Consider the following 25,595-nt stretch of genomic DNA (forward strand, 5'->3'; position numbering starts at 1 on the left):
CTGCTTCTCCCCGTCCGCCAATTCCCTTCCCCACCCAAACCCTAGAGCAAAGCTCAATGGCCCTCGTCACGAGTTCGCGAGAGACTCTGCACCGCCGCCGTTGACTGCTGATCCAACCGCTCCCGCGGCGCCCGGGGCCCTGTCACGGAGGCGGCGGCGACATGGCGTCGAGGCAGCACAATGCGCAGTTCCACAAATCCAAGACGCTTGACAACAAATACGTGAGGATTTATCGCGCCTCCCACCTCAGATCCAGGGGAATTCGTGTTTTTTTGCTGCGAATTTTGGGGTTATCCTACTCTCACTCAGTGCGCCTGCACGGGCCCGTGTGCAGATGCTTGGAGATGAAATAGGGAAGGGGGCGTACGGCCGCGTATACAAGGGGCTTGACCTGGAGAATGGCGATTTCGTGGCCATCAAACAGGTCTCGCTGGAGAACATTCCGCAGGAGGATCTCAACATAATAATGGTGACGTTTTTTCTTACTTATCATATCATGCACAGGAAATGAAGGGGTGTGTAATTGCGTGAAATGTGTTTGTTGGGAGGAGCTGTGTAGCTAGCACACAGCGGCTCCAGTTCAGCTATAATATGTAGTTTTAGCTATGCACCTCGCCCTTTTGTAGCACACTTTTTGCTGTGAGATTACATTCCAGGGCTAGGTTCTGCTAGCTTACTTATGGGAGTAGTGAGCAAGATCCCTGTTTGGTAGGTTCAAACTTGGAATTATAGCAGAAGTCAAGGACATGCGTTACCTGTGTGTTTGGCATGTTAATCGATCTGTAGTGAGTCGGTTACTCGGTTATACGTTTTCTGATTGTGATCATATGGAACTTTTGGCCTGTTAATTGTTGTATGATACGATCTCTCATAAAAATATGACTCATGACATAAAGGAGCGCTACTTTAGGTTCCTACTGCATTTTCTTGGTGCAATTGGCTTGATTATCACACATTGTATTATTTTTGAGTTTGCTATCTATAGACAAGTTTTGTTTCCTGACAGGGGAAAAAGCTTTTCTGATGTTTTTTGCACCATGACTAATAGTGACTGCAGCCTTATATGCCCTTGCAAGCAACAATAACATTTTGAACCTCGACAACTTTCCTGCAATTGATAGATCGTGTAGGCTGACACATGGTTGACGACTTGATGGTTCATCTAATCTATAGCTCTATAGGTATCAAGTAAATTGTTAATATCTAAAATAGAATTCTATGTGTTGGTGTTAGTTTTTGTGAATTGGTCGCTAATTAGTTCTCTTTCGTATTTTTGATATTGGTTCCATGTATCACTTAACTCTTAGTTGATCTTGAAATCTGTGTATGACCTGTTTAAATGTTGTCTTTTGGAGCATATCTGAATCTGATGCATCTGCCCTGACTCCTGAGCTTGTGAAATACTCCTTTTTTTCATGTCACATTAGCTTTGTCATAAGTAAAACATAACTATCTTTCAAGGGCGAAGCCTGGATAATTTATTGCCAGGGTCAGTACTAACTCACAGGTTGGAAAAAATAATACCATGCATAATATCAATAATCTATAAAATAAAAGCAACATATTACGCCAAAATAATCTTTCACAATAGTAATTGCGTATCTTCTATATTTTTCCTCTACGGTTACGATCCTCCATCTTATGTAAGAGAACAAGGACCTCTAGTCAAATACTTTCACCTTATGTCATCTTGTAGATCAGAGCCTATATGAGCTGATATTATCCTCTGTCAGCTGGATCATATGGAAGTTCATCGAAATTTACCTCATGTCGTGAGACTCGTGAAGAACAATGAATAGGACGATTGGTATTTGATCTATTGACGTCCCTTGTTGAAGTGCATCTTTCTAGATTATCATTATCATTGGTTGGTGGTATTTTCCTTTTTAAGAATCGTTTCAACGCGCTTCGGTTGCCTATAAAATTAATGTATCTATTGCAGCCATACATATAATTAAAATCATAACTTTACATACTTTGACATTTTCCTTGAATAAGAGCAACCTCACTGTTTGAATCCAAGTTGCAAGCAACAGAATTATGGAGACTTTTTTTTTTCTCGAAAGCGCAGGGGAACTGCGCCTTAAAATATATTAAGAAGAGGAAAAAGGTCTATAGTAGACCAGGGTTACAACATTTAACTCCTTACGGAGGCCAGTACCGCACATAAGTGAAAGAGTCTAAGAATGCCAGACTCAAAAAACTACTAAAATAGAAACAGTAGGGTTCCTCGACTCTTGTTATATGTAACTAGAAAAAAAATCTAAATTAATAAAAAGGTAAGACCTCAAACTTAGGCTTCATAAACATGTATATTCACTGCGCCAATAATCAATATGTTAAAATATAAATCAAGAGTTGTGGGCTTGCCGAACTAATAAAAAAGCAAGAACTAAAACTTAGGCTTGATAAACCTGTGAGTACGTATAGATGTGGGCTTGCAGAATGCATGCTAGTATTTTTTGGCAGTACGTGTACATGTAATAGGTTGGATTGCATGTGTTGGGCCGCAGGGCTTTCAAATTTGAGCTGTCGGGGTCACAATTACTTTTTTTTGCCAGGGTCTTTGCTGGTGGAAAATCATATTGTATAAGATGCTATCACGAAGTCGTCGGGGTCGGCTGACCCCGTCCCGGCAACATAGCTTCGCCCCTGCTATCTTTGGCCATCCATTTCAAAAAATCCTTATAGTTTCACAAGATATGAGTTACAGATTATGGAAGTGCTTCTCATAGTAAATATAAAAAACATAAATCTTATGCCATGAACTTTTTTTTTGAAATTGATGGTCAAAATTACATTTTTTTGACTTAAGACAAAGCTAATATATAAAAACAGAGGGAGTAACAACTTTAATTGTTTATTTATTTACCATATGGACATATTGTTGGGCAATAAGTTATATCATTACTTGGTTTGGTGAACTGCATAAATGCTGCTTACTTGGCCGTATATGATAAGATCCTTGATTCTATCGCAGTTGCGAAGTGCATGTGAATGTGAGATTGGAGTTCAGTGTTGGATTTTTTTACTTTGGTAAGGCGACGTGATGGCATGGGTGTAGAGCAGCGGCGTGATAACGAGCGAGGGAGAGACAACGCGTAGGACAAGCCCTTGTGGCCTAGAAAGATGTTTGTCTTGCTTCCTTCGTCTGGTTACATCGCCCCTGTATTTATAGTTCCTAGAGGACTTGGTTCAGAAGCAAACTAGAGGAGGAATTCCTAACAAACTAATTCTATTTCCTAAATGAGTATTGTTCACACCGGATGTAATTTTGGCCCAACACCCGCGTGGCCCGTTTTCCGTTGCACATAGGGGATATCGGCAGTGTTATTAAAACTACGTTTAAACGATGTTTAAACTACGTTTAAACGTCAAAACTCTAATAAGAGGTTGAAACCACGTTTTAGCGTTTTGGCGTTCTAAACTGTAAAACGCAGTGTTTTATGCATTTTAGACCATTAGCTACTTTTGGGCCCAGTCTATTAGTTACTTTTGGGGTTCAATCCAGCTCATGGGTGAAGTTTTGGTAAGCCACTAACCTCTCTGTTTTGGTACTTAACTTCATATTATTGTATGAAATTATGATGTATTGGTATTTTTCCTATGTTGTTTAAAACTACGTTTAAACAAAGTTTAAACGTTTAAAAGTCAAAATTTCACTCATGAGCGTTCCAACGTTTTATCGTTTTAATAACCTTGGATATCGGTCATAACATCTCTCCCCGTCTCTTCAAACAATTCGATGAATGTTCGGGTAGAGGTCTTTGAAGTTGTGCAGTAGCTCCCAAGTAGCGTCATCGGTGGTCATACCCTGCCACTGTACCAGCACATGCCAAGCGCCATGATGTAAATGGGCGAGTAGCACACTCTCTGGAGTAGGCAACAACCGACCATCCTAAATAGTGGCCCTTGTGGTGGGGTCATCAGAGGGTCCCCCTAAGCTCTACATGGAACACGTCATTGACGTGTGCCTTCTGGAAGCTAAAGGCTGTAGGCCACCTGCCCAACACGCTCCAACTCCTGAACGGGGCCTGCATAGCGAGGACCAAGCTTACCCTTGGACTAGGGCTCTAGTGAGTGCGTCGGGCAATGGAGACGGCGAAGCCACACCTAGTCGCCCACCCTGAACTTGAGCTCACGATGTTGGTCGTCATAGGAAGTTAGGAACACTTGGTGTACTGCTGGGCTTGGATAAGCGCCGATGAACCTCCATGAGGAAGGCATCGCTGTCACGTAGGATGGAGCCCACCACCTCCATTTGAGTAGCCTCTGCCATGTGTGGTAAAAAAGGGGACATGGGATGGCCAACACCGCCTGGAAGGGGATGGCGCGGAGCGTCGTGTGGGATGAGGTATTGCAGCAATATTCTACCCACGGAAGCTAGTCGACCCATGCACGTAGTCGGTTCCTTGTGGCATAGCGGAGGTACATGACTATCATCTTGTTGATGACCTCTAATTGGCCATGTGGTCGCTTGGGATATAGAAGTCCTCGCGCAGGTACTGAAGGGTCTTTTAGGTCCCTTCGTGGTTAGTGGAATGGGACAGTGCAGCCACCTGGTGGTCCAAATCGTGCTATGTCGACATGAAGATGCGCTTGACGTGGAGGACATCGTCGGTGGTTACCAGATCGGGGCAAGAGGTGCCTTGGGGGCCAGCATGTGAGATGTCAATAGGTGCCTTAGGGGTCGATGCTTGAGGGTGTCTCGGGGGCTAATGTTTCGGGTGCCTCGAGGGCTGGGGCAAGAGGTGCCCTAGGGGTCGGCGCACGAGGTGCCTTGGGGGCCAACGTGCGGGGTGCCCTGGGACCTAAGGTGCTCTACTGCATTGGGGTCGCGAAAAAAAGGTGGCCCATGAACTAGTTCGTGAGGTGCTCTGAGGTCCGACACACGAGCGCTATTTGGCTGAGCCGAGTGACAAATGAGGGCGTTGAAACGCGCCTGGTAGTTCTGTACTATGGTGGTGAAAGAGAGTTGTGCCAATTCGAAGAGGCAATTAGTACGGATGGTCGGGTCGAAGCGTAGTTTGCAGAGCTCTGTGAAGCGCTCCTAGGAAGGCATGCCCTCATCCTGTTCAAGGGTGTAGTACCACGTTCGCGGTCCGTCGTGTAGGTGGTATAATGCGAGCCAAACACGATCAGATGTGAGCGTGTGTTGCCCTTAAAAAAACTGCTCACAATGAGTCATCATAGGAGGTGAAATCGTGCTTGTCGAATTTGGTGGCCGCACCAAGGGTTACTAGTGGCAGCGCTGGAGCGGGGTTGGTGGTGTCGAGAAGTTGGGCAGCAGTTACAGTGATGGTGGGAAATCGATAAGGTTGATGGGAATGAATGAGTCAACAGGGGTTGGGTGGCGGGCAGCGTGGTGGTGGGGGTATGGTGGTGGTGGATAAGTAAATATGAAGTGCCGTCGTGTTGTCCCTCGGCACCTCGTAGGAAAAGCCTTGGGCCATGGCACCCGCTGATGAGGATGCCTGATGGCTCTCCACGGTGGCCAGCCGCGAGAGAACGACCACCTGCTGCATGTTGAGGTTGGCCATCTGCTGGGCAGCCTCAGAGAGGGCCTTTGCCATGGTGTCAAGGGAGAATGGTGGCACTCCTTGCAGTGCCGGCTGAACGACCTGTTGTGTTGGTGGAGACGAAGTCTTGGTGTCAATCGCTGTAGTAGCGTCGGAACCTGACATCTCCGATACTAGATTCATAGGATCCTTGATCCTATCTTGGTTGCGAAGTGTGTAGGAATGCGAGATTGGAGGCCGCAGTCAGGAATTTCTGACTTCGGAAAGGCGCCGTGGTGGCGTGGGTGTAGAACAACGGCACGACAGTGAGCGAGGGAGAGAGGGAACACGGAGGGTAGGCCCTTGAGGCCCAACAAGATGTTTGCCTTGCTTCCTTCATCTGGTTACATCACTCCTATATTTATAGTCCCTAGAGGACTTTGTTCCAAAGCAAACTAGAGGAGGAATCCTTATAGATTTAGACTCCCCTTTCCTAACACACTAATTCTATTTCCTAAATGGGTACTTTATGCCAGGTGTAATTTGGGCCCAACACCTGTGTGGCTCGTTCTCCGGCGTGCATAGGAGATACTGGTTGTAACATCATATATCATCAATGACTATATGATGCACTGGTCGGTTCACTGCTTGTTTTTCTAGAACACTGGGTAGCGTAATGGTCAAGGTTTCCGAGTAGCACCTCCAGGTCCCGGGTTCGATCCCCCTCGGGGGCGAATTTCGGGCTTGGTTAAAAAAATCCCCTCGCTGTGCCTTGCCCGCTCCCGGGTTACGTCCTGTGCGCCACCCTCCGGTTGGGCCGTTGCAGAGTGGGCGGTGACAGCCCGCTAGTGCTGGGGGCCAGGGTTCGAGGGTTTTCTCGGTTGGGGCCATGTTTCAGTCTCTTCTTAATATAATACCGGGAGAGCGGTCTTTCCCTCTCTGGCCAAGTTTTTTAAGGAAGTTGCACATTTTTTTTGCATTCTTCCTGTATAACAATCCCTACCACTTTATTATATTTTGCTCTTGTTGTCAAAACATTTCCCTCCTATTGGTGAATATTACTGTTTTCTGCAATTGCTCTTGTATTCCTGCAGCCTAGGGTTTTAATTAATTGTCTTTGTGCATGTTTTAATGATTCTGCACAATTCTCTTCGTGGTGGTTTGCTGGTATGGTGTGTGCAGCAAGAGATCGACCTTTTGAAAGTAAGTTTTTGTTGTTTCTATGTTATGCAGCTATAATCAGTCTCCATTATTTTTTCCATTAACGTACACAGATTGATTTCTTTAATATTCCTTTTAGTCAGAAAATTTAAATCTTTTGCATGCTCTACTGGTATGTAGGAAGGAATTGCTTTAGCTTATGAAAATTCATAAAGATCATACTAAATCCTTGCTTTGATCTAATATATACCTTTTGAAAGTAAGTTTTTGTTGTTTATATGTTATGCAGCTATAATTACATCTCCACTTTTTTTCCCATTAACTTACACAGATTGATTTCTTTGATATTCCTTTTAATCAGAAATTTTAAATCTTTTGCATGCTCTACTAGTGTGTAGGAAGGAATTGCTTTAGCTTATGAAAATTCATAAAGATCACACTAAATCCTTGCTTTGATTTAATATATACTGTTATACACGTTGAGGTGCTTTTATTTTGTTTTTTGATCGTTTGGTGCATCATACACATTCTTTCTCTAAACATGTATTAGATAAGAGGCAATATAATTCGGAAATAGTGACTAGTGTAGTGGTAAAGCTAAAACTATTTTCTCTCTCGAAAACACGCAGGATAACTGCGCCTCATTATATTAAGAAGAATAAGAAACCAGGATCTAAAGGAAGGCCCGATACAAAAGACCCCTTACGGGGGCCAAAAACGGCATATAGGAAGGAATCCATCTAGGAAACAGAAAAAAACCCACACACTCATAGATTATCTTCACTTGGTATTGGCTCCATTTCCCACTTCAGAGATCAGAACTGCAGAGAAAAATACACGAGCTTGCCTGGTACCTGGATGGGGAGATCTGTCCAAGGTCGTTTGGAGTCGTTTTTTTTTTGTAACCAAAGCCATCACATGCGGAGAGCCCAGCAGAGCTCAGGAAGACTAGAGATTCCCAAGCCACCCAGCTGCAGGGGACGGCAAACCTTACCCCTGCCACCAGACAATGGCCACCTCTAACACTTTTGCGACCCCTCCAAAGGAAACCTTTTCTTAGTTTGTCAATAGCATCTAAAACCCATTTAGGAAGGTCAATTGCCATTGCTGGATAGATAATCATGGTTGTAAGAACATGTTGCACTTGAACTTTCCTTCCTGCCCTTGTCATTAATTCAGCCTTATTTATTCTTTCAATTGGCTTTAGTAGCTTCTATTGTTTTTGAAATTGAAAGCAGGACCTTGATTGTTTCATGCACTTATGCGGGACTCCAAATCTTTTGGTTCTTTGTGCAGAATCTTAATCATAAAAATATTGTCAAGTATTTGGGATCATTGAAGACAAAGAGCCACCTCCATATTATTTTGGAGTAAGCAATTATCGTTGAAAATGTCTTCATAGTTGATACGAGATAGATGTATACAGTATACATCTAGTGAATTTCGACATGTAAGTTCTAATACCATAGGGATAATTGCAGGTATGTGGAGAATGGCTCACTTGCTAATATTATCAAGCCAAACAAATTCGGACCTTTTCCTGAATCTTTGGTGGCTGTATACATTGCTCAGGTTCTTGTGGTGGTTCAATACTACTACTTTTCTCTTTTTTCCTTATTTTTATCTGATTTTAGTTTTTATGTGTCCAGGTGTTGGAAGGTCTTGTTTATCTGCATGAACAAGGTGTCATTCATAGAGATATCAAGGGCGCAAATATACTGACTACCAAAGAGGTTAATGGCTGTATATTATCTGCCCCCTTTTTTCTTTGTTTCAATCGTTGAATTTGGTAAATTTTTTTTGGAACACCTAGAAATCTGAATGCTGCTAAAAAATTATGGTGCAAGGATACTTATCTTCTAACTTGGAAGCAATATTCTAATACCACAATTGGTAGCATAAAACCATGAAAACATGTAGTGACATGAAGGGCTGTGTACCCTCGGGTAGCTGGACCGTGGCTACGTAGTTCGTAGCCGCCGTCCGTCTTCTCCGGCGAGGTATTCCTCAGCCGCAGACTTAGTGAAGACAGGGAGATCGGAGATTAGGGCTTTCAAAGTGTGGCTTATATATATATGCCCCATGGCCCCAACCGATCAGCCCTATACTTTAGGATCTAAGCTAGCACTAATCCTTATCTTTCCTAACTTCTCTCCTGGCGGTTACCTGACCTATCCAACCAGGCCGGCTGCTTCCAGCGTGTTGCTGCGCTCGGCCTCTGCCTGTGCCGCATGCTCAGCCGCCCGTCGTACATCCCTAGCCCTACGGCGCGTGGCATACTTGAGTCCCCACATGACAACATGACTGATGCAGCGGTGAAGAAAGAAATAAAGGGGCACCCTAGAGATAAACTCATGGACAAATAGTGGGCTAGCATAGATTTTGGGAACATGAATTGCTAATATGAAATATGTATCCCCCTTTATTCTAAACTTCCAATAGAAACATAACAATAACACTTTTTCTCTACATATCTTCATTTGTGTACCCTGCTTGTTTAGGGCCTTGTCAAACTTGCTGACTTTGGAGTTGCCACTAAATTGACTGAAGCTGACATCAACACTCATTCTGTGGTCGGCACTCCATACTGGATGGCGCCTGAGGTTGGCTATTGATTAAGTGTTTCTGTTTTTTGAATACGATGTTTCTACTATTGTCCTCTATCCCACTTCATATACTGGAGTAGTTTTTTTATCTTAGTTTTGTGTGTCTTACTGTTTAATATAATATATTGAAGGTTCCCTGGTTCCATTGTTTTGTGGATGTAAAATCTGTAGAATCAACCAAGACTAAGGCAACCATTAATTTAACATTAATTCATCAAGTTGAACGCCCAATTCATAAAAATAACAACAATGTCTGCTTATGTGGGGACAAATTGATTAGTTGATAGATAAGAGTTACTGGGGGCCTGGTATTTCTATATATCAGAAAAGGTTTCCATAGTCTCATTATCCTGGGGGCCTGGTGTTTATGGCTGCATCGCAATAAGGCGTTATTTGATGGTGTCAGCCCTTCATTAAGCACCATTCAGAGGCTCTTCTTGGATGAGGTGGAGTGCTGGTGTATGGCTGGTGCGAAGCAGCTCGAGAGTCTTGGGCTTCTGGTTGCATTTGCTAGGGGGGCTAGGGCTTTTCCTAGTGCATGAGGCTGCACTGTTTTATTTTCTATTTATTTTTGCCTGTTATGGCATTGTACTTTGGTCCATTTCGGACCTTTCTCTCTTTCAATATAATGATGCGCAGTTCTCCTGCGTGTTCGAGAAAAAAAGAGTTACTGCTAATACCATTAGGCCTAGTTTGGGTACTCTAGTATTGAGCTCAATCCACATGTATTGAGGTGGATTGGGGTGTAACTTAAACTAATTTACACTCCAATCCACCTCAACACACGTGGATTAGGGTCAATACTAGAGTACCCAAAAAAAAGCCTTATGGGATAATATTGATTGCTATGATGCCTACTATGGTCTTCCATCTCACCATAAAAAAGTATAAAATTGCATTTTAATGCAGTCTAGGATTTGTGTTTCATACTTTCATTCATCATCTTATCAACACATGACTACATTAGGTCATCGAAATGTCTGGTGTTTGTGCTGCCTCTGATATCTGGAGTGTGGGTTGCACCGTAATTGAATTGCTGACATGTGTCCCGCCATATTATGATCTCCAACCTATGCCTGCCCTGTTCCGTATTGTTCAGGTTGGTTGCCTACAGCTGTTTTAATCTATGTTCATCTTGCAAGTCACTATTTATTCTGCTATGTGAGTACTATTTATTTTGTATAGGATGTGCATCCACCAATACCAGAAGGACTGTCACCTGAGATTACTGATTTTCTCCGGCAATGTTTTCAAAAGGTTCTCTATCATGATGTTATTTGATGACTTTATTTTGTATTTTTCTAGTTACATGGTCTGACTTATTTAAACTATAACTTTAGGATGCGATGCAAAGGCCTGATGCGAAGACATTATTGATGCATCCATGGTTGCAGAACTCAAGACGTGCTTTGCCTGCTTCCCTTCGGCAACCTACTCCATTAAGGTATTAATGGGAGTTTCCCGTGATAGCGAATAGTTTGGTTAACCTATATACAGTCTAGAAAAGTACAGACACATTAACTTTTCACTTTTGCTTCATAGGCCCTGTTTGGAATGGCTGAAACTTTTAAAAAAGCTGGCTTATAGCTGGCTGATCAGAAAAGCTACTTCTCAAATAAGCTGCTGCCTGAATAAGCTAAGTGTTTGGCATCCTGACTTTTCAAAGGCCAGAGAGATGCTGAGACACTGTTGTAAACTGTGAAATGACTAAAATACCCATGAGTGTTGTAAACTGGGTCTTCTATAGACCTTTGTTTCACTCTTCTTAGTATAATTTTAGGCGCAGTTCTCCTGCACTTTTCGAGGAAAAAGTGTTATGAGCGTTAATAACAACTAGTATCAGACATTTTCATGGCTATATAATATATATTAGATGTATGGTTTATGCATCGCCTTCCAACTGACATTCTTGCATACACTGGCCAAAGTAGCTGCAAACTAAACTATTGTCCAGCTAAAGCAGACACTATCATCTCTTAGCTCACCCATGCCCCCGTCATCCATGACATCTCCTTCGTTGTCCTCATGTTGCACGGTCCTATCACCATGTCTCGTCTGACTCAATTTCATCAAAATGGGCTTCACATATTTGACTGTCTCTAATGAAATTGTGCAACGCCATACAAGCAATTATGATTTTTCTTTTGCTTCTCCATCGGGTAGCTCGGAACGTTTAAAAGAATGCGCCATTTCATCTTAAGAACACCAAATGAGCGTTCAATTACATTCTGAAGAGAAGAATGAGCATGATTGAATATTTTAACCCAATTGCCCGTCCACTATTTTGGAATTCAGATATGTGGTACCTTTGCCCTTTGTATGATGCTAGATAACCTTTTCTATTAGGATATCCAGAGTCAACATGGTAGTATTTACCTACAAAAGCATTAATTATCATTAGAACTAGAACATACTTAATTATCTGTTAGAGAAAGGATACTAATTTAAAAATAAATATACCTTCAGGGGTGTGTGGGAAGTAGTCCTTGTACTTGATTAGAGAATCCAAGAAAATGCGAATATCATGAGCGGATCCCGGCCGTCCAGCCACAACAAAAGTAAATCTCATGTCAAAGTTGCATACTGCCATAACATTTTGACTAGGATATCCATGGCTCCCAATATGCACAGGTTGTTTTGTGGATGGTACAGTTACTGGTATATGTGTGCCATCAATGGCCCCAAGGCAATTTCTGAAATGAGGCCAAAATCTTGGCTCTTGAAGTTTTCTACGAACCATACTAAAGGTAGGATCTTTGGGTTTTATAACGTCAGCAGCCAGTTTGTACACAGACTCCAGAACATCAGTAAACCTCCTAGGCCCCTACAGATAGTTTCTCCAGAATGGGAAAATTTCTCCTTAGCTTGCCTTGATTGATAGTTTGTACCAGAGGAAGAAGTCCCTGCTCTGATCGTTTGTACTGGTGCGGGATTTTCGACCGATCAGTCTTGTTCATAGTTTCACTAAGATTGTGAGTTTGTGACTAAACTGTTGGCTAACAGACTGGCAAGACTGCTGCAGGAATTGGTTTCCCTCAACCAAGTGTTCTATCCTCGATAACTTCATGCTTGTTCAGCAGACAGCCAGGTTCTTGCATCGTCAAAAACATGCCCGTATCCTGCTCAAACTGGACATCTCAAAGGCTTTCGACTCGGTTTCATGGGCTTTTCTTTTAGAAATTCTGAGAAAACTAGGCTTTGGGCAGTTTTGGTGCGACATAATCAGTGGGTTGTTGACTTCCTCCTCTACCAGGATTCTCTTGAGGGCTTGTTCGGTTATTTTCAATCCATACGGATTGGAGGGGATTGATACGGATTGACAGAGATTTTGACTTACTAGAGATTGAAACCCCCTCAATCCATATGGATTGGGGTAGAACCGAACAAGCCCTGAATGGTTTGTGGGGGGATTGTATTTGGCATCACAGAGGATTAAGGCAAGGTGATCCTTTATCGCCTATACTATTTATTTTGGTAATGGATATTCTAAATCTGATGGTGCAGCGAGCATCTGAGGAGGGTCTTCTTCAACCTTTATCGGCAAGGACTATGCAGCACCGCATATCGTTATATGCTGATGATGTTGTAGTCTTTTTAAGGCCTGTTGCTTCGGACATTAATGTGGTTCTGGATATTCTTAATCTCTTTGGTTCGGCTTCAGGCCCAAGTACTAATATTCAGAAAAGCAGTGTTTTCCCAATCCATTGTGGGGAAGAACTGAATTGTATCCAAGAGCTGCTTCTTTGTACTTTTTCAGATTATCCTTGTAAGTATCTCGGATTGCCTCTATCTACCAAGAAGCTCACAAGGAATCAAATCCAATCCATTGTGGACCAGGTGGCTGCCCTGTTGCCTGGCTGGAAAGCTGAGCTTATGTCTAGGGCTAGAATGGCCATCTATGTTCAGTTCGTTATGTCGGCTAAAATGGTTTATGCTTGTACGGCTCTGGAAATCCCTTCTTGGGCCATCAAAGCGGTTGATAAGCTGCGGAAGGGCTTTCTTTAGAGGGGAAGGAAGGAGGCCATTGTCTGTTGGCTTGGTTTAAGGCCACTCGACCTAAGGAGCTGGGGGGACTTGGGATTAGCGACTTAAGGAACCATAGCTGGGCTTTGAGGGCTCGGTGGCCTTGGTTGCAGAAAACGGATCGAAACAGACCTTGGGTCGATTTCCCAATCCATGTATATGATGTGGTTCAGAAGTTGATGGCTGTGGCTGTTATCACTGAGATTGGAGATGGCGCCAATACCTTGTTCTGGAAGGATAGGTGGCTGGGGGAGAGATGCGTTAAAGACTTAGGTCCTGCAGTGCTTGATTTGGTGCCTAATCGTCTAGTGAACAAGAGGACAGTTAAAGATGCACTTCCCAACTTCGATTGCAAGGGGCTGTGTCAGTTAGAGTTTTTGCCGAAATTCTGGACCTTTGTGAAGTTCTTGAGGCTGTTGTGCTTCAGTCTGGTGTGCAAGATCGACATCTATGGAAATTCAGTACTTCAGGTGTTTATTCGGCTAAATCAGCCTATAGTGCCCTCTTCTTTGGGGCTGTTCAGTACTTCAGTTTGAACCAGCAAAAAGGGTGTGGAAATCTTGGTCGCCTGGGAAGTGTAAGTTCTTTATTTGGTTGGTGGAGCACGATAGGTGTTGGACAGCTGACAGACTGGAAAAGAGGGGGCTGAACCATCCTGAGTGTTGCCCATTGTGTGACCAAGAGGCTGAAACTATCAACCATCTTTTGGTCAGATGTGTTTTTGCCAGACAGTTTTGGTTTCATCTCCTAAAGATGCTGGGGCTGGAAGAGTTGTGTCCCACCCTCGAGGTTTTCTCTTTTGATTCTTGGTGGGCTTTTGGCAACTCTCGGGTGGCAAATCGAGTGAGAAAAGGTTTCAACTCATTGGTGATCCTTGGCGCCTGGACCATTTGGAAGCATAGAAATAAATGTGTTTTTGATGGTTGTAAATTGTAATCCTAGCTTGGCCTCTGCCCTTACCCCTTAGGGCTGCCAAGGATGAGGTGCTCTTTTGGTCTAAGGCTGGGGCCAAAAATCTATCCGCCCTCTGGGCGGAGGATCTGCTGGTTCTGCCAGTTTAGGTTGATCTGTGTGTGTGTGCCGGTCGTGTGTTTTGCTATTTTTTTCTGGTGAGATCTTTGGGTGGCTTTGGCTTGGGTGGGTGGCTGTGTTGTACGGGGGTCTTACCCCTCTCTCTTTCTTCTATTAATGCAATGATATGCAGTCCTCCTAGAAAAAAAACTGAAATATACTCACTGAATACCTTTGTTTTTTCTGTCCACCATTCCTCACTTGCAGCAATAGACCCAGTTTTAGGATCTCTTCCTAACCCTGAGGCATGGATTTTTTAATGTCTTTCAAGTTGTGTAATCACTTTTAAGTGCATCCCATCTGTTTTTCATTTGTTTATGATCATACTCCCTGCCAGTCCATTCTTTGAACTTAGCAACAAGGTTAGCATATCTTATGCTATTCAAAACCCCTTGTGGTCTGTTATGGGCAGCAATTTCTTCTAAAACTATTTCTATCCATGCCCTGTGAGCAATGGCATCCCATCTGGCACTTGCTTTCTTTTTCTTCTCTCCTTGATTCATCTAATATTTGTAGACAAATATATTGGAAAAATGCATATACACACAGCCATATAAATACAATAGATATGCAAGCCGAAGTAAATTAACACCATCCAAACCATGGGGTATTTAATATTATAGCTTCAACCATTGGGTGAATAAACTAACATATCTAGTTTTGAAAGTATTGGGGGGCATTTTTTTTTCTCGAACGCGCAGGAGAACTGTGTATCATTGTATTAAGAAGGAAAAGAAGGTCTAGAAAAGACCAATTACAATGTGCTAAAGAGGCAGCCAATTACAAGGTGCCTATAGAGGCACCTAAAGATGGAAATTCAGGGGGGGAAAGAAAAAACAAAAAAAAACACCCAAGATTAAAACACTAGGCCATACTAATGCCACAAACTTCTAAGGGCAGTTGCCCCAGCTAGGCCCCATAAAATGGCCTCTTCTTGGATGGACTGTGTGATTGTGTTGACGTTTGCACAAGCATTTACGTGCTTCCAAATTTGCCAAGCTACCAAACTCACAAAGGAGTTAAAGCCTTTTTTCTTTGGTTTAGGCACTCTCTTCTCTGCCTTTCCCACCATTCCTGGAACACAGTTGTATCAGCCCTGGGAGCTAGATGTTGCAACCTCATCCTGCTCAAGATTCTGAACCACACATCCCTTTCAAAGACACAAGCCACCAAAATGTGTTGTACTTTCTCATCCTGTTGGTCACAAAGGGGACATCTTTCCGGGTGGTCCATTCCTCGACGAGCTAGGCGATCAGCCGTCCAACATCATTTGAGAGATGCCAACCAAATGAAGAATTTACAACGTGGAGGTGCCCAAGTCTTCCATATTCTTTTGGCTGGCTCAAGTTTTTGCACCAGCATGGAAACAATCATACGTAGATTTTGCCGAATATTGCCCCGAGGAAGAAGGCAGACACAGGTGTTGATCAGCAACATTTGGCCTGAGCTGTACTCCTTGGATTATATCCAAGACCATGAGGAACTCAAACATCACCTGTGTTGGCAAACTTCCAGAGAGATCTTGCACCTATCCATTTGTTTAAGGCTTCTTGGACTGTTTTCTTAAGTTCTCTTGGAGACACGGCTTGTCAAAGCTGGAGCAATCTGGAGCAAAGACTGGTCATGCAGCCATCTGTCTGTCCAAATTTTAGAGCTCCAATTTTTCTTTACCTGAACCTGGTGTTGTTTGGCAGCAGGAACAGCCGAACAAACGTCTTGTTCATACAGCAGGAACGCTGTCTTCTTGCAGCGGGAACGATGTCGTGTGGCGGCAGCAACAGGGGTCTTGTTCCAGGCAGCAGGAAGCAGGAACTGGTGTCGCCTGGTCCAGCATGTGTGTCCACCCGCTGGCCGGAAAAGAAGAAGAGGACGCCGGAGATGGTGGATAGCCGCAGGCCGGAGATGGTGGAAAGGAGGCAGACGGATGGCAGATGGTCGAACCCTAACTAGCCGCCGACTGCATTTGTGCGTCACGAGTTGGAAGAAAAATGAGGAGCGAAGAGGACGAGAGACTCGATCCCGGTATTATGTAATGGCAGATGCGGGTAAATATGGTGATGTTTTAGGGGCACTATTGTTTCTGGGCCGCGCATAAGCCAGATTAAGCTGCAACCCGCACGCTTACTCAAAACGCAGCTCTCACGTTTATTTTAGAGAAGCGCTTAACGTAAAAGCAACACAAAAAGCTTGGTGTTTGGTAGAGTTAGAACTTCTCTGTGATGGGAAGCTGGTAAAAAAGCCATTCCAAACAGGGCCATAATATGTCATTAGATTGGATGTTCATTGATTATTTGAACCTTCTTTCCATTGAGAAGACACTTAAATTTTTCTCCTGTCGGTACAATCAGGAATATCGACGGGGATGATGAAAGCTCAAGAGGGGACAATAACTCGGGTTTTTGCGACACACCAGGAGATACCCGAGCAACTATTGCTTCTAATGTTGACCAGGTAACACTGTCAGGGTTTTTTACACATCATGTTTAGCTCAGGGATTGATCCTCCCAAATCTTCTGCAGTGCACCCACTATGTTCTTAGCCTCTGAGGCTTGCAAATTATAAATCATTTTTATTTATGCTGCTCTAGGTGAATGGGAGGAACGGACCAAATATGGACTCTGCTGCGCAAAGTAAATCTGAAGAGCTTCATGATGGAAATTTAGAACTTACAGAGGGCATTAGTTCGAACAATGTGGCGCTTGTGAAAGATAATGTGGTCCTTAATAAAGATCCGACACTAGTTTTACATGAGAAGTTACCGGTGGAATCTTCATTTGGAGATGCTGATTTGAATGGCAAAGTAATGGCACATGAACTATTGCAAGGTGGTCTGCCAAGTAAGATAGAGCTGGAGAATAAAGAAAGTTCAACTGTTGAGGATGGTGATGTATTCTCATTTCAGGCTGGAAGACAGAATATTGACTTCCAAATGGTGAGATCTTTGTGCATAGCATTTTGACTCGAAGAAATCTTCTGGTAGTTAGAAATTTTCTGGTAGTTCCTTAATAAAGAACTGTAAGGACCTCACTATTATGCATGTGTTTGTATTTTATATGCACTCTACATATGCTTTCTTAAACAACCATTTGTTGTACAAGTGGAAGTTGGAAAAATTGAAATAAAATGTAGGAGGAAAATACATGAAGTACCTTATGTGTGTGAAGGAACATGATGTGATTATGCACTGCCCATTTAATGAGTTAGGTTACAATCGACACCCTTTGATTAAAAACCCTAAACCCTAAAATCCTAAACCCATTTATCTGTTTAAATGCAACTATTAAACCATCTAACGCACATCTCCGACCTCTCATTCGTGAATCAATCTTGCTGATTACTTGTCAATTGGTCTATAATACTTTCGCTATGTGAGCAGCTGTCAATTGGTTACTCATTATCAAGGTCCTGAATTGATTTTATTTTATTGGAAGTTCTTTAATTTGCCTTAAGTGTATCCTTTCTTCACAGGTGGTTGAACCTTCAGTTGTTGAGGGACCGAAACAGCTTAGTAGATTTAGTGACAAACCTGAAGATGCCTCTTTGGAAGACTTATTTCCACCAATCGACAAACGGGGAGATAATGGGGCTGAACCTTCAACATCAACTACTGTCCAAGAACTTCAATATAATGGTGTACACAATGGATTCGTGAAGGGGCTCAATGCCAGGGTGGAGAAGCAAAAAGAAAATGATAGCGAGTCCATGAATGGTGGAAAACTAATTGAATTTGCCATGCAGCTAGAAAATATTGATGCATCGGTACTGCACTATACTACTGTTACCCTATCTATATAGCTTTGATATTTAAAACAGATGAATTTTCTGTTTATTCTAGATCTGATTTTGATGATATTGGCTAATTTTGTAGGGTTTTGGTGAACATATTCCTGGAGAGAGTCTTTTCCCTCTGCAGGTGTGCCATGTCTAACTTCTATTACCATGATGCATTCTAAAACTTTGGTCTGTGTTTGTGAAAATTGATGTCGGTACTTTATATTTAATGATGTCTCTAGGCTTTAAGGTGCCTTCAGGGCTAAGGCCTAAGGCATCGCTGATGCCTTGCCAAAAACACTGAGAAGGAATGAGGTTAACAGCAGGAAGGCAACCACCGGTTCCGGTGCATGTTGATTCGGAGGGGGTGGGGGCAGCATGCAGGCTGCTGGAAGCATGAAATAGCTTGCACCGTCCCCTCGCTCGGCTTGGTCCGCCATGGTCATGCGTGTCCCTGCCATTGCCGTTGGGTGGCTCAGTTTGCCATCGTCACGCCCATCCGGGGTGCGCTCACACTACTTGGCTCGCTGCTGCTCTCACTCCTTGTTAGGCTCCCATGCTTCTTCCCCACCTCGTGACTAACGGTGATGATGACATAGAAGATGGATGACGCGGTACCTCAGTTTTGAGCGGATGAGGTGGAACATCTTGATAGGATATTTCTTGCTGGGGTGGTTTCATCCCACCTGTTCCCCAACCAAACAGTGGGATCCCACTTCGTCCTTCTCCCGCCCCCTAACCAAACACACCTAAGCGCCTTGACAATGAGGGATTGAGGGGAATTGGTTTGGCATGCCTTGCCTTACAACCTAAGAACGATGCTTTGGCAATGCTCTTGGTGAAGTTTTACAATTCTGTAAATACACATCTTTTATATATGGCTCTGTCAGTTGTTTAATTCTGGTAATATGATTCTTGCAATTCTTGTGCAAAAGAATACTCCTGTTGGTTGATGACATGACAAGTTTCTATTTGAAATATACAACAGTCAACACTTGCATTTGAAATGCACAGTATGTTGGATGGTTTATTTGCTGGTAAACTTAAATGTTAACTATCCTAAAAGGGATCGACCCAAAACAATTAATTATTCCTACTTAGTGCTTTGCATTTTTGTTTGACACTTACACTATGTCCTGCTAACCATACATTGCTTTCGTACAGTTCTAATTGCTAGGGTTTGACCTTGAAATACCTTCCGTTCTTTGTTTTTGTAGTCTGTGGAGTACAGCAAAATAGTAGCACAACTGAAACCAGGGGAAAGTGAAGATGTAATACTGTTGGCGTGCCAAAAGCTTCTATCAATCTTCAGTCACCGGCCTGAGCAAAAACAGATCTATATGGCACAGAATGGTTTCCTCCCGCTGATGGAACTCCTTGAAATTCCTAAAAATCGTGTATGATATTTCACTGTGGTTTACAAACATTTTTTCCTGGCCCTTTACACCATAAAGTTGTTTTGTTTTTTATTTTATTTTATTTTTGGCAGATTTTATGCTCAGTTCTGCAGCTTATCAACAACATTGTAAAAGATAGTACAGGCTTCCTGGAAAATGCTTGCCTTGTTGGCCTTGTAAGTCTAATGTTCCAGAGCAATTCATGACCTTATGCTCTGTTGACTCTAGTGAAAGGTACTTGATATTTAAAATTTATCTGCAGATTCCAGTGGTGATGAATTTTGCAGAACCAAATCGCCCAAAGGATGTTCGGGTGCAAGCATCCTTGTTTCTTCAGCAGCTTTGTCAAGCCAGGTCTTTTTCTTTGCTTTGACACAGTTGATAGTTTCTGACATTTTTTAGTAAAAGAGTGGAAGGGACAAATGCTTTGGCGTACTAATTTTCAGTTTCCATCTCCAGCACCTTGACATTGCAAATGTTCATTGCATGTCAAGGGATCCCTGTTTTGGTAAGCTTTATGGAGCCTGACTATGCAAAATACAGGCAAGTCTGCTTGTTGTTGATATAATTATTCCTCCATATTTTTCTTCTGTATTAATTATTTAAATGCTTGTAGCAGGGATATGGTTCATCTTGCAATTGACGGCATTTGGCAGGTCTTTAAGCTCCAGCACTCAACTCCAAGAAATGACTTCTGCCGTATAGCAGCAAAAAATGGGATGCTTCCTAGGCTGGTGAATACACTATATAGCTTGAACGAAGCAACACGATTTGCCTCAGTCTCAGGGTCAGGTGCTTCAGTAACACAGAATGGCTCAACCCCCCGACGAAGATCTGGCCAATTAGACCCTTCAGTTCTTGAAAGTTGCAAGGCGAGGCTGGATCATCATCATTCATCTGGTTCTTTGCAATCTCTACAAGCAGATGCAGATAAGCACCACATATTAATGGACTCCTCGTCATCTCCTAGGTTCAGCGACAAAACAAGCAGTAACTTGGAGAGGAATGAGAACGACTTGGTTATTCGGCCACAGAGGCTTAGTGTTTCTGCCGGAAGGACATCTACAGACAGATCACCGAAGCACATAGAACTAGTTTCAAATGGTCATAATAACAGTCAAAATGACCAGGTCCGACCTCTACTGAGTTTATTGGAGAAAGAACCACCTTCTCGACATGTATCTGGACAACTTGATTATGTTCGCCATATATCTGGTTTGGAAAGGCATGAAACCATTCTGCCACTATTACATACATCGACAGAGAGGAAAACGAATGGTGAACTTGACTTAATGATGGATTTTGCTGGTACTTTATTCTGTGCCCATTATTTCAGATGTTAGGCCTTAACATATTGTTGCATCCTCCCATTGTTCATTCTGCTTCGCCTAAGTAGTTTGCTTATATTACACTCTTCTCTGTTAGAGTTTATATGCTCTTTATCAAATGTTTAACTTTTTCGGTTTCGTTACATATGGACAAAGAAACGTAAAAAGAGAATATTTCTATTCTAACCTATCTTTACTCTCTATATGCTATAGTTCTAATATTTTATTATTGAGATTTCTTTATGTTATATATTTTTCTATTTCGTTTGCTTCTGGTTCAAGTCCTCCACCAAATAAGGTAGTTTCCCTATAAAAAGGAAGGACTTTCCTCTTTCCTGGTTTCAAGTATTTGGATAAAACTAAAGAGTTACAATATGACTATCCAACACACTTTTTACATGATGTGACACACAAGTTAACTTGAAGGCACCTATGCTCCAGTAATCCAGTTACAGACCAAATAAAAGGGAGAAACTAAAAAGATATCAAAGAAACCTCCTGGGTTATAGATCTATAGTAATTAATTTCAGGAATCGGAGCTGATTGTTCACGTCTCCTTAAAGTACATGTGTACCTCGCTTCAGTTATTTGACTTCTCTGTCAAATGTAAGCCTTTACGACCTAGTGCATGGCCATGTCCTTGCGGGGAATGTGGTCACCATTGGCATTGGCCACCGTGATCATTCCGATGCAGCGCATGACCACCACACTGATGAAATTGTGGGTCGAGATGCTATACAGGAGGGCAAGGAGCCGATGACCATGGATGTAGACGTGGTGTATGGTGCCCTCGGTGCGTATGCCGGTGATGGCATGGAGGGAGACGACTGTAGCATCAGGCTCATCATCAAGGGCAACCTCGGCACCCTTGTTCTCGGGTGCCTTGTCGAGAATGTAGTCGGCGGCCTCAATATAGAACAGACACTGGTACTGGTGCCACAAATGTATGGTTCATCATAGTTGTTACAAAGCCCATGGCGACGGTGCATGATCATCTTGGCTGGTGTGAGGCAGCGGAACTGACGATAGGGAGCAGACAGGGTCACCACTAGAGGTGGTGTGAGCAGCGCAGGCGTGCCCGCAGCAGCAGTGCGCGGTGGAGCAGGCAATGCTAACGGTGCTCGCTGGGGAGGCCGGGTGGCCTGATGCACCGGGTTTGGCATTGTGCCTGCGATGCGACACTTGTAGGCTTGCACTAGTTGCATGGGCGTTTGCAGATTCTGGGGTTCCTGGAGCTTGACGTGGACTCAATATGTTTCAGAAGACCCCCGACAAAGAGGTCGGCCTTTTGGATTGGTAGAAGATTGTGCGGCACACTAGTGTGTTGAGTGCACCTTATAGAGTCATAGTATTGGACTGTGGCGTGGAAGGGGAGCCTTGTCACAAACCACAAATGGCAAAGATCCTTGAAACGTTCCCACGACAACATGCCCTCACCTTGCTCTAGGGCATAGTATCATGTTTGGGCCGTGCACCAATATAAGGTGAGCGTACGCCGCCCACGGAAGAAATGCACTATGGTTGAGCCAGCTCAGGGTCCTTGCCGTCATAGGTGGAGAAGTCAAGCTTGGTGCAGCGGCGACGCCCAAATCAGTTTGCGTGTTGACAGCGGGGATTCGAGGGGAAGTTGATCTGGTGGATGGGAGGGGGCGACGGTGCAGCGGTGGCTGTTGCGGTGTGCATGAGGGTGGCGGGTGGGCATGGTAGGGTGGTGGCGGTGGAGAAGGATGGGAACAATGTCGCTCCGTACGTATAGAGGAAATCTGAGTGCATGGTGCCCGCAAAGGAAGACGTTCGTTGATGCTTCAAGGACAACATGCGGGTGGAGAGATTGGCCATGGCCAGCTGCATGGCTATGTCCGCCAGGGCTTTTGCGGTGGCATTGCTGGTGGGATCAGCGGCTTCTTCTTAGAGTCATCATCACCCGACATCTCTGATACCAGATTGATAGGGTCCAGGATCCTACCGCGGCTGTGTAGGTTGTACGGATAGAAGATCGATGGCCGGGGCTTGTAACCTCGGCGACGCAGAGGAGCCTTGGAGGGAGTAGGTGAGCGAGAGAGGGAGAGATGTGGGAGATATCCCTCGAAGCTAGGCAAGGTAATTGTCTTGCTTGCTTCGTTCCAAAACTGTTTAGACGTATTTATCCTCTTCTAACAAAAATCAATCATGATCCTATTTTTATGGAAACAACAATGCAAAATATCTAAGGAAGGGAAATCCGATTCATTTGGCCCCTAACTGCCGGCGTGGCCTAGCCACTGGCGCGGCCCTGACATAGGCAACGTCGGTCATAAATATCCGCTTCCTTATTTGCAAAATATGTGTACCATGTATTTATGCTAATAGATTGCTTTTTTGGATTTAATGCAGAGGTTTCTAGACATGGAAGGGAGAATGGCCATCTGGACTCTAGTATAAAAGCTTCAAATAGAGTTCATAGTATGAAATATGCACCTTCAGCAAGTGCGTCTAATGAAGGGGCATCAACTTCTGGAGCTGCATCACAAACTGCATCTGGTGTGTTATCAGGATCAGGGGTGCTCAATTTAAGACCTGGGAGTACAACATCATCAGGCCCATTAGCTCAGATGTTCTCTTCCATGAGCGCAGATGTGGCACGTGAATATCTTGAGAAAGTAGCAGATCTTCTTTTGGAGTTTGCACAGGCAGACACCGTGGTAAAATCTCTGATGGCCAGCCAAAGCCTTCTTACAAGGGTTTTCCAAATGTTTAACAAGATAGAGCCTCCTATTCTTCTTAAGGTAAAAGTCTAAAACATTTAGTCTGCTCTGCTATATGTTCATGTGATTCAATTTCTTTGTATTTGTGTTTGTTTGGTTATGGAAGTATTCATTTTTTTTTTGTGCAGATTCTTAGGTGCATTAATCATTTGTCGGGTGATCCTAATTGTCTTGAGACACTTCAACGCACAGATGCAATCAAACATCTGATACCGATTCTGGAGCTTCGTGATGGACCTCTGGTTTATCAAATACATAGTGAGGTGAGCAGTGTTTTTGTTAAAGACTTGCAATCAACCATGAATTCTAAGGAAAGAAATCTCACTAACTAGCTTTTCAGGACCTCATTTTCCTTTTTATATGGTGAAGCATTCGGAGTTAATAGTTTTGAAAATTGAGTTATGGCCCATGTACTAGATCAACTGGAGTTGGTTTACTACACTTTATTATTCAGAGGGTGCTGTGGGAGTAGGAGTGGGAGTAGGACTAGCTAAACGAGTGAAGTAACAATAATATACTTCATCCCGTGCCTTGTTATAGCAGAATATGGCTAAACGAGTGAACAATAATATACTTCATTCGATGCTTTGTTAATTGTTATAGCAGTATGCAATACATATAGATATAGCATACTCATAATTGGAGTAGCAAACCATCTTATTGTTTAGAGTGAGAAAACTATAGACAGCAGAACATTTTATCTACAAGATGACAATGTGCTCCTTATTTGTGCTTTTTTAGTTGAAATCTGATGCTACTAAAAGCTAACTAATTTCTCAGCAGACAACTTGCCTTCTGTTGCACTATTTTCTGAGCACATAATTGACTGTCTCTGCCTTTCTGTTTCTAGGTCCTTAATGCTTTGTTCAACCTTTGCAAAATTAATAAAAGAAGACAGGAACAAGCAGCCGAAAATGGAATCATCCCTCACTTGATGAAATTTGTCATGTCAGACTCACCTTTGCGGCAGTATGCCCTGCCTTTGCTGTGTGATATGGCTCATGCTTCTCGCAACTCTAGAGAGCAGTTGAGGGTTCATGGAGGACTAGATGTGTACTTAAATCTGCTGGAGGATGATGCATGGGCATGCACGGCATTAGATTCTATTGCTGTTTGTTTGGCTCACGATAATGATCACAGAAAAGTGGAACAAGCACTGTTGAAAAAAGAGGCCATTCAGAAATTAGTGAAGTTCTTCCAAGATTGCCCAGAACAGTATTTTGGCCATATATTGGACGCTTTCTTGAAGATAATCACGTAAGAGTACAAGGCATATTTCCTGATTAGTTGCAATCATGCTACAGATTACTGATCGGTATATTGTATGCATGTTTTCGGCAGGAAATCTTCTAGGCTAAATACAGCAATGGCTACCAATGGTTTAACAACATTGCTCATTGCAAGACTTGACCATCGAGAAGCTATTGCCCGCTTGACTCTGCTGAAACTCATAAAGGTTTGATGCCTGGCCTTAGCTGTTAGCCGGACGCTCACTGTGAGTGAAATAATTCTGGTAGTTTGTAGAGTCTAAACTTTGTGGTTTACGTATTTTTTTCCAGGTTGTCTATGAGCACCATCCTCGACCAAAACAGCTCATAGTAGAGAATGACCTCCCTCAGAAGCTACAGAACCTCATTGAAGAGCGCAGGGATGGACAACGGGGCGGCCAACAAGTGTTGGTCAAACAAATGGCCACCTCATTGCTGAAAGCGCTGCACATCAATACAGTATTGTGATATTGGTGGATCATATGTTTTCCTCTCAAGTTGTATATGCTTGCCCTAGAGGAGAAGGTGCCTTTTCCTTTTGCTCTGCTGTGGTGGTTTCTCATGAGCACCAGACTCATCTGTTGTACCTGATCCCTCTTTTTTCGGGAGAAAGGTTTTTTAGGTGCAGGATGAAATGGACGTTCTGTCCTTCAGTGTTGTTTATATTTAGAGTGTTAGTGAGGACATTGTAAATTAAGACATATAATTAATAAACAAAACCCATGTTG

The 25,595-nt window shown here is 43.2% G+C and overlaps 1 protein-coding gene across 1 annotated transcript; it reads left to right on the plus strand.

The window, feature by feature from the left end:
- On the plus strand, window positions 1-25,595 carry LOC100274088 (uncharacterized). Its single transcript, NM_001360533.1, has 24 exons — window positions 1-221; window positions 335-469; window positions 6,681-6,701; window positions 7,956-8,029; window positions 8,141-8,231; window positions 8,309-8,392; window positions 9,161-9,262; window positions 10,233-10,364; window positions 10,451-10,522; window positions 10,606-10,709; window positions 16,708-16,810; window positions 16,947-17,291; window positions 17,828-18,118; window positions 18,228-18,272; window positions 19,348-19,527; window positions 19,620-19,703; window positions 19,790-19,881; window positions 19,987-20,070; window positions 20,147-20,835; window positions 23,229-23,620; window positions 23,728-23,862; window positions 24,450-24,856; window positions 24,941-25,055; window positions 25,159-25,595. Exons 1-24 carry the CDS (start codon window positions 162-164, stop codon window positions 25,333-25,335), a joined length of 4,014 nt encoding a protein of 1,337 aa, NP_001347462.1. The 5' UTR covers window positions 1-161; the 3' UTR covers window positions 25,336-25,595.

This window comes from Zea mays, chromosome 2, assembly GCF_902167145.1.
Source record: "Zea mays cultivar B73 chromosome 2, Zm-B73-REFERENCE-NAM-5.0, whole genome shotgun sequence".
Taxonomy (NCBI): Eukaryota; Viridiplantae; Streptophyta; class Magnoliopsida; order Poales; family Poaceae; genus Zea; species Zea mays.